This window comes from Bactrocera oleae, chromosome 5, assembly GCF_042242935.1.
Source record: "Bactrocera oleae isolate idBacOlea1 chromosome 5, idBacOlea1, whole genome shotgun sequence".
Taxonomy (NCBI): domain Eukaryota; kingdom Metazoa; phylum Arthropoda; class Insecta; order Diptera; family Tephritidae; genus Bactrocera; species Bactrocera oleae.
Window position 1 is genome coordinate 31,694,048 of NC_091539.1, and position 20,739 is coordinate 31,714,786.

The window sequence follows — 20,739 nt, forward strand, 5'->3', positions numbered from 1 at the left end:
ATTTCGATAATATTAATGTTTAATATTAAGTTTTTCTTTTTTTTTTTTGATTTGGTTTATATGAAACATTATTTAATTGAAATTTTTAATGTGATTTCAAATTGTACTGTGATTTGAATGTGAAAAGTGAGCGGTGAGCAGTGAGGAGTGAAAAGTAAAGTGGTGAGTCAAATTCATGTGATTCAAGTGAGCGTGAGCTGATCACAAATTAAGGGTGACTTAGTATTTAAATTGGTATTTGTAGTTGGTGGCAGTAAGTAAGTAATAAGTAGTGAGCAAAATGTAAATTTGAACAAATTTTGTTCATTAGTTGGTGACTTGAAAAACTTGGTTCGAACCGTATTTAGTGACCTAATAATATTCAGTGAGTTCCGTGAGGTGAACTTGTGATTTGAGAGTGAAATTTGTGATTGAGTGATTTAGTGAAGAAGTGAGAAGAAGTAGGAATAAAATTTAAGAAGATATATAAAATTAGAAAATGTAAGTTTTTAATTGATAAACAATCACATGAAATGAAAAGTTATTAAGGAAATCTAAATTTCAGTAACACGCAATTACGGTTTTGTAGTTGTAGTGATTTACTTATACATATTCAGTGTCTATTAATAAAATATTTTTTTTGTTTTTTAGTTTTAATTCAAAGCAACTTTTTAAAGATTTAGATTTGAGTGTCTTATTTTATCAAATCAGACTTTATGATCACCGTAAAAAGTGTTGATAATAAATAAAATACTTATTTAACTGTTACTTTATAGCATGATGAATGTATTAATCATGATCTAAATATTTTATTTTGTATGTTTTAAAATTTCTTACTTCAAGCGGAGTAAACTTATTGCAAATGGGATCGAAAGCTGTGGACGCTTGGATATTATTTATACAAGGTGCGATCCAAAGTAAACAGTAAAAAAGTAACAAAGTGAACTCTAGTGGCACCATCTACATATATGTCGACTAGTGCGTTAGAATCTGCTATTCAATTGATGAAACCAGTTTATGGCGATGATTGTCTATCCCGTAGCAGAGTGCACGAGTGGTTTCAACGTTTTCAAAGTGGTCGTGAGGACATAAATGACGATGAGCCGAATCCCAAAAAATCGAGCCTGGAGAAGTCAAAAGTGAAGACAATGCTGATTTGTTTTTATGATTCCAAGGGTATTGTCCACAAAGAATTTGTTCCACTCGGCCAAAACGTTAATGCGGTATTCTACTTTGGAGTTTTGAAGCGGTTGATGCGCTGTATTCGACGTTTTCGGCCCGAATATCGCGAAGATGGAAGTTGGCGTTTGTTGCACGATAATGCGCCGTCTCATCGATCGACGCTTGTGGCCGATTATTTGACCAAAAATGACGTTTTAACAATCAACCACTCCCCGTATTCACCTGATATGGCACCGTGCGACTTCTACCTTTTCGGAAAAATGCATTTGCCGATGAAAGGAAGCGTTATGCAGACTTGAAGGCCATTGAAAAGGCTTGCACCGGCGTACTGGCGGCCATACCGGGCAACGAGCTAAAACATTCGTTCGACATGCTGTTGGATCTCTATTAAAGCAGAAGGAGACTATTTTGAATAAAATTAATTGATTTTGCCAATAAAAATATTTGTTCTGTCTTTTTTTTAAAAGTCCTGTTTACTTTGGAACGCACCTTGTATATTCTGAATATCACTGAGAAAAATTTAGTAAAACTTTTTTTGTTTTTATAATTTATCGAAAAAAGTACTAAGTGCACGATCTTATACTTTTATTCAGTATGTAAATATACGAAGAGTAAATTAGAAATCATTTAAAATGAAAGCTACTCCAAATAAATAGAACAGATATATATAAAATATGAGACCAATGTGCTTTCAGCTTTAATAAATTTGCAATAAGTTTAATTATTAGTAAATAAGCTTGTTTATATTGAGTTGTAGATCTAAGGTAGACTCCGTTATTTGAATTAAGACATGTGTCTTTTAGCATTAATATATTTGTATAGACCTATTTAGTAGTTATCGGTAATGATTAAGCTTCTTAAATACGAATAAACTATTTAAAGGAATATAAGTAATTAAGGGATATTTTTTAACGGTGTATATTACTTATGTTTGTATTGTAGTAATAGCTAATGAGGGTAAACTAAAACTTTCAATGATTTCATACATTTGTAAAGTTCTAAGTTTCTGATGATTCTCGATGTGATGAATACTTTTCCAAAAAAATCAATTCTAAAATTGTACGTGAGTATTCTTAGTTCTCATATTTTCCTGTAAACTATATGTTTTATGTAAACAAATTTTTATATACCATTTAACGTGTAAGTCTGCTGCAAAGTATTACAATGAAATTTGAGCGAAATTGCAAGTTTTTATTTTAGCTCTACGTAATTGACTATTGAATTGACAGACTACAAGTATACGGTTCTTTGAAGATGATTTGCGAAGGTTTCAAGCAACACTTGAGAGCTATACCTGTAAGTTTTCTAAAAAGTGTTAGATATGTTTAGGAAAGTTTGTTATTGAATTACTCTAATAAGACGTCAATTATTGTTTAAAGCAATTTCAAGAAGAAAAGTTCGTATCATTCAAAGGAAAGGACATTTTCGATTTATTTATTCGTCATAGAGGTCGCAGGAGGACGCATTATATCGTTTATTTCACTTTCCGATACCACTTATGTAGTTCGATTGGTTTTTTTCTTCCAAATAGGTTTCAGCCTTAGTGATTTTCTTCCCACGACCTCGTATGAGGGTTAGATCAAGAAAAAGTTGCTGATATCTGTTGATGATACGGTACATGCGAGAGAAGTTGGAATTTCGTTGAAGTTTCGTTAAAGGAATAACACTTGTCAAGCCATTTTCTGGTACCAAAAATTACGTCACTCCAAATGTTATATCTCCTCATTGTAGCTTTTCAGCAAGCCTGAAATGTATCCACACATTTTACAGTAAATGTTGGGCCACGATGACATATCACCGTTATATCAATCGGAACAAAGTTCTCCTGAAACTACACTTGTGCGTACAACTGCGCACTAATAGAGTTTATTTAAGAAGAGGTAAACACGATTTTTTTCTGATATTTTTAAGAATGTAATGTGATGTTATACAAGAATAAAGAACAGCAGCCGTAGTAGGAAACATTTTTATATAAATACCTAACCTCCGTACGAGTTTCTCTTATATTTTGAAAATGTTGCGCCTTTTTTTAAATTTATTTTCGTATGGTTTTGAAGTTGAAGTTTCGATGCAATACTTGAGGATATGCGAATGTGCTCTGACTTTGTGCTAACTATGCGCTCAATGTATCACAGTTAGATATTATGTATGTATGTACATATAATATGTAATAGTATATAAACTAATCGACTTCAATCGAGTTATAATTATTTTTTTTCATAAAATGTTTTTTGTTTCATATTGATGGTTAGTGCAATGCGTGATTCTTCGTGAGCTCAAAATTCTAGTGACTGGTGACTGTGATTCATTAATCGAAATTATATGTGTATGTACATAAAGGTATTTGTTCGTGAGTTGTTTCTTGTGATATAGTTGTTATTGATATGAAACTCGAAGCTGTTTTCTGTAGTCTGAGTGAAAAGCAATTCCAAAGCACAGCAACTTGTCATTTTCCTACAGCTGTAACCAAGCGTTGATATGTTAAAATGATTAGTAAAAATGATGTGAATTGTGTGAACTGGATGTGAGTTAATTTGGTTTGAATTGATTAGCAAACATTTTACTCTTTCGATTTAGTTTATAAGTTTTAATGCACTTTTGTGTTATTTAAATTTTTTATGGTACAATTACTTTGTAAATTATTGAATTATTAATATTTTTAATTTCCATCTTGTTGCCTTTGTTGATTATTATGAGATGTGCATATATTTGATTTGTAAATTTGTTAGTGAATGTTAGCTGAATATTCAAAAGTTGATCAATGGGTGATTGAACATGATTCGAGCGATGGAATTTGAGAAGTATGCGAATTATAGAATAGCGAAAAATCGTGAAAGAGGTGATTTGAGTAGAACAAGAGCGGGTGATTTGAATACTGAAAACAATATGAGAAATTATGTAACAGAACTAAAGAATACATACAAAACAAATCATACCATAACTTTTGAGAGGGATTTAAAACGAGGAACATTTATTTTATTGTGAAAATCATTACAATCATTTGAATAAATTTTTAGCGAAAATTTAAATTTCACTATTTTTTGTCTAAATTCACCTATATTGCGCCTACAAACATATCGATTCGCAGTTGTATGTTGTAATGAATGGTACACTTGCATGATATGAAATTTTAACACTCACCCCTCAAGAAATACAAAATTTCAAATGTATTAAAACTGTATTTTTTTCATAAGTTTTTAGAAAACAATCAGCCAATGAGTAATAAAATTTTACTTCGAGTTTTAATAATAACTTCCCATTCAAAGTTTCCCCGTTGCATTAATTGACCTATAGCTTCTCGAATACTTGTTTAGATAATTAGAGTTTTATATTGCATATTGCAAGTGAGTTTTTACAGAAATTGGAAGCGTTTAACGTAAATGTAGCTTTGATTTGTAGAAAGTATTAAAAAAAACTGTCTCATCCTATGACTTTGGTATTTATTCCCTTTGAATAATGTTATTATATAGTACTAAATGCCGACGTTCCAGATTTGCGAAATCGCATTCTAAATACATATGTAATTAGGAATTCCATATACGGCGCAGGATTAAGTTGCTGAATACATTGCTAACTCCCGTTCGTCTCTACTTGCCACCTTTCTGCGTTCATTTAGATAAATTTCTTTCGATTGCACTGTGTACATTTGTTAAGAATACCAAAACCATACAATGACAAGAGCAGTTATTGTTAACGAGTGGAGCAAAATCATATAGCAGTAGATTTTTAGACAAGTCCATATTGTCAACGATCTATATTTTCAAGCCAACAAAAATAAAATGTAATTTAAATAGCTGTAGCAAGTTTAAATGTAAATAATATAATATATATTATTTTTTTCCTAAACTAGCTGCCATATATTGTAATTACTATTACTATTCGTATTGTTATTGTTTATGTATTTTCTATATTCTAATTAATTTGCTCGAATTTGATATTGTTTTTGCACTGGCAAAAACTTTTCTGTTAACTTATCAATTCAGATACTCTGATGCATATTGGTTAACATATTCCCTCATTGGTTGAAGGAACCACCCCTACTCCTTCAGGGTAGACCGAATTGAAATATTATAAGAACAGCAAAAATTTTGAAAATCGACATGAAACCATTAGCTTTCGATTATTATCAGATTGCGTGTAATTTTAAGAGCATTTTTATTTAAAATTTGGAACATATAAGCATATAAGCACGCCTACATCTCATATAACGGCGTTTTAATGTACTATTGGAACAACAATTGAGATATCAAACAACGCTAAGGTATCCCCAATAAAATGATAGAAAATAATTTAAAATTGAAAATTTGTATTTTAATTTGTTATTTGAACCATTCGAAATAGTAAAACTTATCTAAAATATGCAAAACAAAACTTGGTTGCTTTGAAGATAGCAATTATGCCACTTTAACGAGGTATCCAAATACTTGTTCGAATTCAACTCGAAAACTTTGTTGTTGTTTTTGATTTCAATCCACTTTATCAGCTATGAAATAGATGTCTAGGAAAATAGGTTAATGTGTTAATAAATCAGTAAATATAGTTTATACGATTACCATATTTTATAATTTTTCAAGGTAATGGTAAAGGAGTATTACCTTCTTTTTATACAAAAACGAATATAAAGTCAACAAAGTAAACACAAGCCGGTATTAAATAATTTCTAATTGTATATACTCACATTAGAAAAGTAGTTTTAACAAAGTTATTAAACATCTATTCTGTTTTAGTTTAGCTTTTTACCCCATTTCGTTTTCATTGGTAATAATCCTACTAGATACTCATCTCATTTAATTATCTTTAAGAGCTTCAAGTTGCAAATGAATGTTTAAACTCTACCGCTCGAAAGGGCTATTAGTTCAAATTCAAACATTTTTTATGTGCTTTTCTTTTCTAATATATTTTTTGTAGAGGAAAGCGCTGTCGAGTTACGTATACGCCCAGGTATACCATTTTTGTTTTCATGAATCTCGTATTCAGAGAATTAAGAAAGGCCGTTATTCAAGCAGCAAACAGTTGAATTACACGAATTAGAACGTATTAGTTTTTACTATTGACACATTTCTTTAATGAATCATATATTAAATAAATTTTGACACATGCTTGTATGAAAGCTTTCTTATTGCCTTTTAAATATTGTACTTCAGCGAACTAATAGATAATGTTTTGTAGTAGTAAGTCACATTTAAAGTATTGTTTTATTACGATTTTCCCTCCCTAAAAATTAGTTAATATATTTACATATTGTTATTTAGTTTTCAGAGGAAATGGCAGTAAAGAAATTATATGTAATAAATATAAAAGATAAATAATTATTTTGGAAGTAGGTATAACAAGAAAATTATAGGTTGCAAGAGTAAGCCAAGGGCAAGAGAAATGTCAAAGACAAAGAGCGAGAATGAGTGGAGTATAAGCGATAGTGAAAGCTGAGTTTATATACTGAGCAGGAGTGCAGAAGCAGAAAGGGGTTACCAGTTTAGTTGATTATTAAATAATTTTATTATAATGTTAATTTAATAGAAATACTATGTATTTTCAAGTTAGGTATATGTAGTGGCGGTTATTTTTATAGCATATTAATAATTAATAAATTGTTTTAAATAGTTTGCAATTCTGCAAAATAATAACGTACTAAAATATGAATGTCGAGGCAACGACAAAACTACAATTATAATTAATACACGGAAAAATTTCGACTTAACTTAATGCTTTCCACCATTTAATTGGTGGTGGTGGTATAATATTTTTACTCAAAAACAAAAAAATCCAAATTCAAACAAATATTTTTTACAAGTCACATACTGTACAATTAACAAATAAACATTACGCTTATTAATTGATAATTAGCACAATCGACGCATTTACAACATTTCAGTTAAATTCGTATTTATTAATTACAAAAATTTGCATTTGAACTTTAACTCAATTAAAAAACGCAAAAGGATGCAATAAGAAGCGCCTCTGTATTAGTTATTTATTTATATATAAAAGTATATTTAATTATATAGAAAAGTATATTTTGCGAGTTACTATTAGTGTGGATGTGTATTTTAATGTATCTATGTATTGTATTTTTTACAACATTGCATTGTCGTTTTTTTTTAACACTGTCGTTTTACCATATATTTTAGTAGCAGTGTTTTTTTTATTTAAGAAACTGAGAATTTATAAAAATACTGAATTTTAAGTAAACCGCGATGCACGTAATTTTTTTTTAGAATTTATAGCAGATCTGCGTATTAAAGTTATCTCAATTATTTACAAAGTGTAAAAGTGTATTTCCAAGTTTTTATTAAATTTTTTAAACATTGAGCTTACCTCGTAATAAGCGCTGCACTGTTCAAAATTTAAGTATACCTCTAAAACCACAATGATCAACGATTAAATTGTCTTATGTTTATACATATGTACCAAACCCTTATGCATAAGTGTGCGTTTTGAAAAATGCTATAGATATAGTTTCTCAAAAGCTCTGCCTTTGGTTGGATTGGTTCCTTCAAAAAGGATCTCTTTAGGCAAATTAGCATTTTACGAAAACTAGAAACAAAGTATAAAATAAAGCAGTGCTAATTTCTCAAATGCTTGATACTCAATTTGACATATAGTTTATATAAATTAGTGCCACATGCCTGGTTCCTTCAAAAGTCTAAATATCTTTCACACACTCAATTAATATCACTTGTAAGTAGGTGGCGGTTCGCTGTGGTGGATTTGCACTTCACTTACAATAAGTTCGCAAAATGTGTTTTTGGTGCGTTTGGAGCGGCAGATAGTGTTCACGCATTGATTCGTAGTGTATTAGCTTATCTAAAGATTTTTCAGGGAGGGCTGGGGTAAAAGTAATGTGGTTTTAAATAGTTTTCTTATTTTATGTACGCGTATAATTACATATGTAGGTATGTGTGTCGTTAGTTTATGCAATTACTAGATATTTAAGCCGGTAACTATTGCGTTTAAAAAGTGCATTACTGCTACAAATTGCACAAAAATATGGTCGATATAGAGCACTAGTAATTCTGCATATATTGCGTATGTACGAGTATGTACGGGTTATGTGTATTTGTTTAGTTGTATTGCACTCAATTGAAAGTATATGGTTAGCATATATGTTGTAAGTGGTTATATTTATAGATTTCGTTGTTTATAATATTTATACATAGTTACTGCTTTATATATATGTATTTAAACGTATATATATATATATTTTTTTACTTGTATATAGGTATTTATTCAAATTACGCACACACACATCAATCGAACATACAAAAAGTAATTAGTAAGTGAAATGAACAAACAAGGCTGATAATTCGTAATTCTTAGGGAGCAAACTGAATATCGGGGATTTGAGAAAAGTTATTGACATTCAACATATTGAGGGTAAGTGGTATATATTGCGTATTTAGTAGTATTTGGTATTTTATTTAATAAAGTATACACAGTGAGAGTATTTGTATATTTACTAAGTATATTGTATATTGCATGTTAGATTATTAAATTTATTTATATATGTATGTAGGTATATAATTATTTATTAGCATTGTTTTGTTTAAGCAATTTCAAATGCAGATATAGTTGCATATGTGTTAAATTATCGAAATTTCAAATTAAAAGTTCAAAAAATAATGTTACAACTTTTATATATTACATACATTGCTTGTATCTTTATAGCAATGGTATTTAATCTGAAAACAAACTCAATTTGTAACAAAAGAGTAACAAAAACACGTTTACGAGTATTACCGCATTTCAAAAAAAGGTAAAAACCCTTTACAAATTGCTCGATTGCCAACATATATGCTGTCCGTCTAGTGACTGCTGTTACAAATGTTATATTTTGGATCGATTTAATAAATAATTTGTATGTAGTATATATTTTTAAAACGGGCAACGAGCCGCGACTAATTGTCACAACGTTCATTGTAAAAGATATATGATTGAATTGTTAGCTTAATGCAACAGTATTGTCTTTCAAAAACTCAATACAAAAAATTTTACAAAATCTGTGTATGTACTAAGTATATATACGTATATATACATATATACAGTTATATATGTATATATGAATATATATGAGGTAGTTTTTGGTTCTGGGCTTTGATTGTCCATATTGATTATAATAATTGAATAGGGATCAGGGTACGATTAAAATATTTGTGTTTGTAATGAACTTGTTTATTAAAATTACGAAATTTCTTGTAATTATTGTCAAAACCAATTGAATTTCGGTTACTTGCATTGTTGTTGTAATAGAAATACGTATTATGATAATAGTTTTGATTTGTTTACTTTATTTGCACATTTATCAACAACATCAACAACGACAACTACTTTGTATTATATTTGTACTTGTTTTCAACTTAATTAGACATTTTCGATTAAGCTTTTTACAAACAATTATTAAACATACACGATGATACCATAGCACAATATTATACATACGTACCTTTTTAACTTGATTCGAATAAGTTATGCAGTATGTGTTATATTCGAGTGACTACTTTTATTAAAATTACGTTTCTTAATCCAACTTATCAGTCAGGTAAACAATGAAATGTAATAATTAAGCCTGCAGTATTATGTAAACTCTGTTAACTTATAGCTTATGAACTGTTTAATATCTGGTTCCTCAAATGTCCAGCAGTTTGTCATTTTCTGGTTTAGCTAACGTCATTAAGTTTAAAATATTGAACGGTGAACGCGTATTTATCCAATTTCCAATGAACATATTATCATATATAATATCTATATCTATATGAAGTCCAATTTTTACATTAAAGTATAACCAGCCGAGGCTTATCGGTAACACCTAGCGATCAATTTGATCAAAAACGTAAATACGAATAATTAACAGCTCATTTATTTTAATGTAAGGAATACCTACATATGTTCTCCTCGGGATCAATGTTTTATGCGGAGTCTAGTAAAAATACACAGATCAACAAGTATTGATATATTTCTGATACAATCCCGAATTGCAGATGGAAATTTTTCTTACTTTGTAGAAGCAATCTCAATAAGTCTGATATTTAAGAAAGTCAGCAATCAGTATCATTTATAAATAGTGTTCAATTTACCGTGTGCCTCGTGGAATGCTATCGATAATTACATTATACCGATTTGCACTCGGTCATACCTTAATGAATTTAAAAAAAATGTCCGAGTTAGGTTTTAACTAAATTAATTTAGTTCCGAACCAATTCGACAAATTCTTAAAGTGTACATTGTTAACATTTCCGTAATTTTCCGTAATTCAGAGAGATCCTCTTTTTCTACCAGAGTTCACTCGTAACTATCGGAATGATAAACAATTCACTTGATAGGAATCATCAAACCTCTAGCTTCTGTACTGCCAACTTCAAAAAGTTTAAGAAGGATTTTTCAATTTTAAATTGGCAGATTACAATGGGTATATTGAATCAAGTGTCTCACATTTCAATAAGGCTATTGTAAATTTATTTAAAACTTATGTTCCAGAACTGATTTTTTCAAAAATTAAAGTATCAATCCGTGGCTTTCGAAAGAGTTGTATAAAATAAAAAATAGAAAAACTCGAACTTTAAAACTCAACACAAAAAATTTTTTTTTTACTTCTTGACTCTTTTAAAAATAACTCTATTTATGTATATTGTCAATAATGAAAGAAGTTCATCCAAACCTTTAACGCGCCAATATACAAGTATAGTAAAACTTAATTGGCTATAAGAATACTTTGTCATAGAATTAAAAACGATCACTCTGAAGGTTAGATATATTTGAATCGGTATAACGAGGGCGAGTTTAAAACTAAAATCCCATGGGTCTAATATGTGGAATTAAATCATATACTGTTCAAGGACACCTTGTTCATCTTATTTGTCGGATAAGGTATACATCGTCAAATGAATTGTATATAGTTAATAATTTATTAAGTATTTCAGCTAAATCAATGAGGCCTTTTGAAATTATTTAAATTTACTTGAAACATGCGATATGTACTTTCGTTAAGTATGTTTGTATGTTCATATGTATACGAGTTCATAAAAAAAGAATTGTAAATAAATTTACGTAATTCATTTTCATTGTCTACGCAATACAGAAGTAAATATTTATATACGAATATGTTAAACTTGTAACAGTGTATGATTATAAAGGAAATTAAAATTGTTTAACGAATTTTAAGAAGGAAAAAACTGAAGGGTAATATGATACTAAAACATATACTGCATTTACGTGCAATAAACTATTTATTTTATAGTTATTATATTCTGTATAAATGTACGAGTGGTATATTTATTTTCAATCTATATGGTTTGCTTTATGACTTCAATATATTTATATAGAATAGTACTAGTATTTGATAAAGGTATTTATTAGTTGACGAATACAAATTTTGAATCTAGAGACCACACACAACATTTAAACGCAAATGCAGTTAGATACTTTTTTCTGTGTATATTTGTGTTAGTTGTGCAAAATGCGCTCAGTGTACATACATATTATATGCTATCAGTTATGTAGATACCTTTGCAATTAAAAATACAACAAACTTTCAGCAAATAAGAGTGCAAGTGTTTTTTTTACTTTTTTTGTTTATTTTATAGTTTTTGATCTTTCTCTGGATTGAGTTGGATACTTTGAGCTTCAGATATGTACTTTGCTGGTTACAAAGCTGTAGGTATACATACATACATACATATGTGCGCTGTGTGACGCCAAAATATTGCATATTAAAGAACCTCATTATTTCAAGATTCACTAATTAATTTTCATATACAGACATACATATACGCGGCAATGGAGCTATCTTTGTAAATTTTTATTTTTTTAAATTTATATTTGTACTTATGTTTAAAAATTAAATTTTTTTCTGAATTTAGCAGTTAATATATTGTAAGTGTCCAATTCTTTTTACAACACTGAAATAGTCATCGTTATTGATATATGTAAATAAGCTTATTCTTTCGACCGTTGAATTTTGAAATAAAAAGTTTAAAATGAGAATACAAGTTAAAGGACTGCTCTTCAACAATTTTTTCTGAAGAGGTGGGTTAAAGATGTGGATCGGATGTGAGACTTGTGTAGTTCGAATAGCAGAGCCGGCAGTTGATTGGGATTCATAAACTGCGGAATTGAGAATTTCGCAAAGACTTTGAGAATACAACAACAAAAGTTCACACAAATATATCTTAAAGTGTTGACAATGTGATTGGTTGTAGTTTGACAAGTGTGTTTGCGTTTCATTCAAATTAGTTGTATTAAATTTTTGTTAAATTTTCTTTAGCATACAAAATGTATGTATATTTAAAGATATATACAACATTTTACTTAAGTTCTATACTAATACAAATGGGTATTGATATTTGCGTATTTATTTTTGTGATTTTAACCGCTTGACTTTGATACTACTAATGCGGAATAACATTCAGTATTTACTTATACGTTGACAGCATATGTTTCAGCATCCGAGCAATGTATCGTAGAATTTTTACAATCTGTAAACTAATTAATATATTGTTTTTAATTATAATCATTGATATTTCTTCAATGACTATACTGGATTTCACACGTTTTAATTGATGCAGCGCTTTATATTTATTTAAATTTTGTAGAGCGAACGACATACGGTATTTTTAAGTATTTGCTTCGCATTAACTTTTTTGTCACTGGTCATAAAATATCGATTTTCTTTTCATAATTTGCATTTCATGACATATCTGTATTTAATTTTTACACTCCAGGGTTTACTGAGCACGACAAAAGCTTAATCAGAAGAATAAATTTTGTAAATTATTTGCATCCCCAAGGTTATTGTGTGTAGGCAGATAATTTGAAAGACTACATTTTCGTCAATATATATATATATATATATATATTTTGAATAAAAAGTAAAGCAGTTGGGAAAAATCTTAAGAATATATCCATACTGTGTGCAGTTCAATAAAAATCAGAATTTTGAAATGACAAACACTCTCTCCTAGCAACGTTAAAGTTCCAATGAGTACAACCCGATTTAAAAATACTTTGAATTAAAGCTGGATCTGTTTCGTGCATAACTGTACGAACATAAGAAGATGTTTAAAGTCCTGCAATCTATTAGGTAAATCAGAGCAGCCTAGAGTAGGTTGCTTATGAAAATCAAGGTTAAGGCTGTATATAATTCCAATTAATAAACAATTTTTGCAAACCTAATCTTGGGAACCCTTTGGACACATTACGTCACAAAGAACTTTTAAATGTACGCATATACATATATATTTTTTCAATTGAAGGTCTAAGTTCGACATCAGAAGTTAACCATTACATAGAAAGCGGATTATGTCATGAACTTGGAGATCGCTTCATTCGAGCTGCCTGACAACAACTAACGTACAAGCAATGTTAGTCTATACGAATAACAACTTTGTAAGTATGTACAAGTATATACATACGCTACAATCCTATATTTACTATTTGTCTTCAGAAGGGTAACCTAAATAAGCATTTCCTCGCAAACTTTAAAATCCCAAATTAAAAGGACTCGTCGGAAAATCTTAAATAAATCGATTTTTCGCTCAAATTGCATGATTGTACTTGTACTTTGAACTTCAACGTTGTAGAGTAGTAGTAGTGCTTACTTATGAACACCTGTTATAAAAGTACTTAAGAGGAGTAGTGGTATGAAGCACATCAGTAATATTTGGTGGTTTTAAAAATATAAAAAACATATTTTTGATTGCTTTTGAAAGTACTGCCAATAGTTCTATACGGGTAAAACTAAAGAAACAAGTTGTGCTAGCACGGTCAGCTAATGATAAGAAGATAAATCGTAAGTTATATCTCTTGAAATTTTTGATCCCTAAATGGGAGGCTTAATGGGGTACTATGTAAAACTAAAAATTAAAACTATAAATATTAAGGACAACAAAAACATATATCTGTGTGTATAAAAAAGAAACCGCTGAAGAATGTTTTTAATTACCATTTTTTTCTCTTTGTAAACGAGATCGTTTTGTGGTTAACTTCCGGTAGCGCTTTGATGACTCGGAAGATAACACACACGCACGCACACAGAAGGCAACACCAACACCTGAGCCTACAATCTGGCGCTCGCTTGCAAAATAATTGAAGGCACAATAAGAAGCTTCGCTTATGGCTGCAACAACGAATTAGTCGATTAATATATTAATTGAAATGAGTCTACTCCGCGGCGTAGAGCAAATGGTGCGATTTCGCGTGAGAAGTCTGTGAAAGTTGCAAAGCAGCAATCAAGCGTTTGTTGATTGTATATTTGGAGAATTCGAGTATTAAGAAGCTAATTCGCTCCTATTTTAATAGTACTCACTATTGTCGTGATACGGACATGCAAATTCTAGCGGGATATATATTTGTTTGATATCTGTGACGCGCAAGGCGTTATAACTTCTGGATTATTGATTACTAGGAGTTGAAGGTTGATTTTATTATTTTTTTAATTATTGTTATTTTTTGATCTTTACTTAGTTTAGTTTTTGATTAGAAGTAATTTGGGTATCATGATTATGTTTAATTTGATTTGCATGACAATTTATCACAATCGCTTTGATGTAAATTTTTATTATTATTGTTGCTTTTTATTATTATTACTAAAGCGTTTATTTTATATTTATATTTTGTTTTGCTTGTTTTATTATTTAATTTTTGCTGTTGTCCTATGAATAAATTCTTAGGTTACCCGAGGACGCAGATTTCGTCATTTGACTTTTGTAAGAATAGCTTCAGTATTATTCTTCCGTTCTTCCAGTAAAGTGGATTTCTACTATGGATTTTCATGCCTATGTGCTTTGATGCACAGAGATAGAAGAAATTGAGAGGGAGTTTTCTCTAAGAAAATCTGTACAGGAATATTATAAAGTTAGCACAGCAAGTATTTTCATTATTGTTGCCACTTATCGTCTTTCTCGGTTACTATTACTTTTACGATATTGATTTGTTATGTTTTGGGTGCATTTACAAGTATAACTGTAGCTATAGCTGTTGCCTTCGTCGTTTTAGCTGTTGTCAGAGGAGTAGTTTTTCGCGCAATCATATTTTCACTTGAGGTTTTACTATAATTCATATTATTTTCAGCTGTGGTTGTTGTAACTGTCGACGATATGGTTGAAAAAGGAGCAATAAACGTTGTTGTAGTAGCAGCAGGAGTTTCATAGTCGTAGTTAACCTTCGTAAAATACACAATTGCATACATAAAGTAAATAAAAATACATGTTAATTCGAGTTAAATCGAGTTAAAATATTTGCTATATAAAATATCTTTCATAATAACTTTGCAATTACGACTGTTGCAGTGTACTTGACGATGGCAGCAGTTGCCGCCCTTTGTTTCTTCCATTACTGTTGTTGTACCTGTAGCTATCGTTATACGACTTACTTATTCAAATGTAGACATAATATCGAGTTTAATTTACGCGTTTTAAGTACGCATTGTATTATATAAGCTTTGTAGGAGAGGAAATAAAATAAGTGATTTTTGAACTTTCGGAAATTAAATATCTAAAGTATATGTATCTATACGTATGTGTGTGTGTGTTGATCTAATTTGAGTGTTAGCTGTCTAGTTAAAGATCTGCCACAGACGACTGTAGGCCGTGTTTTTTAATCTGGTACACCAATTCTCGTCTCTATATTATGTTGTAAAAGAAATTGGTCGACAGTCGCCGGTTTCAAACAGTTATTGCTGTAATATTTACAAATTACTTGAACAAAAATTTTAATAAATATATTTACAGTTGCTTGAGTGGCTTCATTTAACACTAAATAAAAGTAAAATAAAAAAATTATATATATTAAACAAATATTCTTGGTTAGTTCGTTAGTTAGGGCACATTTTTATTTGCGTGATTTTTTTGCTATTTGATATTAAATTGGAGTTTGAATTAATTACCCTATTAGAAGATTTTGCAGTAATTCAGAAAATATTAAACTTGGGTAGTAAGTAACCAACATTAATCCGCCCTTTGAAAGCCCACCTGTAGGCCAATGTCGTGGAAGATTCCAGCCCACAATGCAGTGAAAATTGTAGTGGGAGCTGCTCTGAGTTAGATAGACGCTAAGTAACCGAATGGTGCCTTAATGGAGCCTTCAGACCCCATTTCTTTAATAAATACTAGTTTAAGCAGAGACAGAAAGACAGTCAGGGAGAAACTAAAGATAAGCTAAACAATCGAAAATATAGCATTGTGCACGTACACATAAATACTAAGACCGAAAATAAAAATTCAAACACATGTGAAAACTAGAGAAGTAAGAATACGCACACCCAAACATACACTTGAAGACGATAGAAAATAAGTTAAGAAGTAAACTGTTAGAATAGAAAAGGCAGACGAAGAAGTATAGAGATAGTTAAAGATACACAGAGAACAATAGAGGCAGACAAGGAAAAAAAATAGGTACAAATATTATACAAATGACAAATAGTAAATTAATACTGCCTTTATTTATTAACCGCTCTTGAAACTTTACTATATTTCTTTCTTACGTAAAGGTCTTCATTTACATAGCACTTTGTGTACGACGTCAGCAGAATGTTTTGATGAAGGAACATTCAAAAACACGCCGAAAGCTTATTCGTTATGAATCCACCTACCACTTGGAAACGTCAAATAGAATAGTACCGAAAAACTGATGTATATTGTAAGATGAATGGAGAGAATGCAGAATTAATGAAATTGATTCACTAATAATCACATATGAATTCGTATAAGGACATATAGTGGTACACACATAGAAACGAAACCAGCTTTTCTCTGATGTATATGGTAGACAGCATATTGGCTATGTCGATGTTTAGGTAAATATCATTAAATTCACTTAACAAAAAAATGCGTATCTTGCAACTTAAAAATTACTTTTTTAAACAGAGTCCGAACTTTATGAACAGATGTTGGCAGCAGCAGAAGAGCTTGAAAGTTATGACAAAATACTGCTGCCGATGATGACGATTTATATGGTGGGTTGATGATGATAGAGAAATGAGAGGAGTGAAGATGGGTGGCTTGTGTTACTGCTGCACTGGTAGATGCTGACACGTTGGCTGATATCTAGGATAATGTATGTGTTGATGTCAAATAATAATAAATATATATATATATAAATATATCTACCACAAAACAAGCTGTAAAAGGATATAAGTGAATGACTGCGCTGAGTTAAAGAATTCGGTTACACTTTTCATTTGTAGGGAAACACTTTCATAAAATGTTTGCAACTACGGAATGTAAAAAATAGAACTCAACGTTTATCATAAAGCACAATTAATAAAGTGCTAGGAAAATGTTAAAAGCATGAGAACTTCAGTTGTTGATTGTAGAAAATACATGACGAGATCGTGGATTTACTCCTAAACTCATAATTATTTGCTTAGAAACGACGACAGGAAATATGTAGATCGATTAAGGAACGTAAAATTATTTTATATAAATTAGGAAAAATACAATGAGCGTAAGAGAAAATAGAAGTATGATAATATTTCATGAGTTTTTTTCACTTGCTTTTTTTCAACTTAGTAATTAACTATATATAATACTTTTTGATATTTTCTATTTTTTCCGTTAATGTAACTAGTGCGGGTTAAAGAAAAGTATACGGAAGAACTTACAGTGGAAATGTTTCGTTAATTATTTTCTCTACGAAAAAAACATGAGTGACGCTGCTTATTACTCTTGTTTCGTTGAAATATGATAATTGTTTCACTTCGTCAAATAACGGGAGATAATTGACTGAATTAATGCAGTCAATTGCAATGGTTTGTTCGCTCCGTGGGATTAACTTTTTATTTGTACAAGTATGTTCGCTCGCTCACTCGCTCGTAATTTGAATTAATTATTCCTAATATCTTTTCTTTGTATATTCATCTTATTCTTTCTACTTATGGTATTTGTCAGTTTTGTTTTAAGTCATAATTTTGTTGAAGTTTTGTTTTAAACATGCATTTTCAAATATTTTTGGTATAAAACCAATTTATCATTTTGTGTAAATCCTTTTACTCCTTAAACAAAATATTAAGGTACTCGATGGACTTGGAAATTAATTGCTTTTAAAAAACAAAATTACTTTTATTTCTAATAGGTTTAATATTAGAGATATCGTACCTATAACATCTTTGTTTACATAACTAGTTCGTTTGTTAATGCTATAAGATAAAACGACTACAAATATAATATATCTATTTGACCACCTTCACTGTATATTAAATACGAGTATATGCTTGGTGGAATTTACACAAAGATTGATAATACTTAGAGCTCAACAAAATTATGCTTAGGATACTCTTCAATGGATAATACTCAAGGCATTTCACTATAATTTATTAAATACATGTTTATATGCTGACATTGTCAACGTTTTTATTAACATAACCTAACTTTATGATATCAAATTTACGTATTTGTTAAATAGTTAGAAGAAGGCATTAATTAGCTACAATGTGTACCTTATATAACCACTAATTTATTTCCTACTTTACTCTATTTATACATTTCTCTCTTGTAATAACGTTTTTACGTGTGTATAATACTTGTATAGCTCATATGTTAGCTTACTCTCGTTAAACGTTATTAACGCGATTTGCGTATATTTATACATACATGTTTTATTATTTTCGTAGTTATGTATATTTTTATTTATTATATTTATACTCATTTTTTTTTTTGCCAACAGCAAAATTGGTTTAATATTTTAGTTTAAAATATATATATTTTTTTTGGATTTCGGTTGAGGTTATGAGATTTCGATTTATTTGTTCAATGTTTTGATAGAGAGCAAATCATACGCAATTCAAAAAAGAAAAAGAAGATTTTATGGATTAGTAAGTTTGTTAATTTGAAATAGCGACACTCACCGATGATCTACTCACTTGCATGAACGCATAAACACCACGTAAAAACTCCATGTTAGGCTGCTGTTCTCCGGAACCCTTACTTGTGCGCTGCGCCCGACTGATATATTGCTTGACTGTATCGGCAACTATATGTGGCTTGAGTTTACGTGATAATCTGCAAAACAAAAAATAAACAGAAATAATAGTACAGACCTTATTTGTGTGAAAATTTCCAAACTTGTGCCGTTTAATAGAAAAACATGATGTGATGTTCAATTATATAGAATTTAACAATAAAATTTTCAGCTAAAGGAAGAAAAGTTATGCAAAAACCAAAAAAAATGTTAACATCGGTTGCATTGAAGTTATAATACCCTTTACAAATACAAACTCTCCTTACAAGAACTTGATTCCGATCGTTCAAATTATATGGCAGCTATATGCTATAGTGGTCCGATATCCGTTCCGACAAATGATAAGCTTCTTAGGGAGAACAGGACAGGTGCAAAATTTGAGATCGAAAGCTTAAAAACTGAGGGGCTAGTTTGTATATATACAGACAGACCGATAGACGGCCATGGCTAAATCAACTCAGCTCATCATGCTGATCATTTATGTATAAATTTTATAGGGTCTCCGACGTTTTCTTTTGGGTGTTACAAACGTCATGGCAAACCTAATATACCCTGTTAGTAGATATTTACTGCTGTCCAATAGTGTAAGTACCATAAGTAGACTATTGTAAGATTTTCTGATTTAGAATTCTGCTGTATTTAAAAAATATATTTATTGATAGAGGACAATTTAGACCTAATTTCATTCAAGACCATTTTTTTTTGCTCGATAAATATGTTTTAAAATTTTCACGTTCAATTTATTTAGTTGAAAGTTCTACCTCTCTAATGTTTTGGGCACTAACTTTGCGCACATTCCAAATGAGGGTTAAGTTTTACTACTTAAGTAACTGTCTAAATTGGAAATGTCAAATCTAATTAAAATGATAATGCAGACATTCCTATATATTTTTATACTCTCGCAACATGTTGCCAAAAAGTATAATAGTTTTGTTTATCTAATGGTTGTTTGTAACACTTACAATATAACATATAGATATACTTGTCATATGTATATATCAAAATGATCAGGATGTTGTGAGGGATTAAATCCGTCTGTCTATTTGTCCGTGTAAGCAATAACTTGAGTAAAAGTACTATTTGGCTATCTGGCTAGGTAGGTACTGCATATAGGCGATTTTGTACAAGGCATAGAGGTAAAGAGAAGCATATGAGGTTAATTACTCAATGTAGGAGTGGTACCGCCACAATTATAGCTTTATTAACCAAACATGCTCAAATCAAGTATTTCTGGCAAGTACAAGATATATTTTGAAAATGAACGAATTCGGACAATTAATACGCCTACCCCTCATATAATGGCAATTTTGTAAACTAGACTACAGAAACATAATTCACTTCAGATACACTAAATATTGCAGTAAATATATTGATGATTTCGTTTATAAACCGTTGAGCATGCGAGGTGTGGTAAAAAATAACAAAAATTTTAAAATTAAAGTTAAAGTTTAAAGTTTGAAAAGTCCAATTGTCAAAATTTTTTTTATTACAAGTATGTTGATGTACATGCCCTTGAAGTACGATAAAATTTGTTTGTAGCAGCCGCTAACGCGTTAGACGTGTTTCTATGAGCTAGGTGACTTTTGTTTAAAAAAAAAAAATGGATCAAAGAATATTAAAAGCGCATCGCTG

The 20,739-nt window shown here is 30.1% G+C and overlaps 1 protein-coding gene across 4 annotated transcripts in view; it reads right to left on the reverse strand.

Annotated features, from left to right (window-relative positions):
• Window positions 1-20,739, reverse strand: part of shakB (shaking B) — a 343,238-nt gene that overhangs the window by 79,791 nt on the left and 242,708 nt on the right. For all 4 annotated transcript variants that reach the window (XM_036371860.2, XM_070109380.1, XM_070109381.1 and 1 more), the window contains one exon: window positions 18,995-19,148. In XM_036371860.2, coding sequence (XP_036227753.1) covers window positions 18,995-19,045 — 51 coding nt within the window. In that variant the 5' untranslated portion in view covers window positions 19,046-19,148. The remainder of the gene's footprint in view (window positions 1-18,994; window positions 19,149-20,739) is intronic.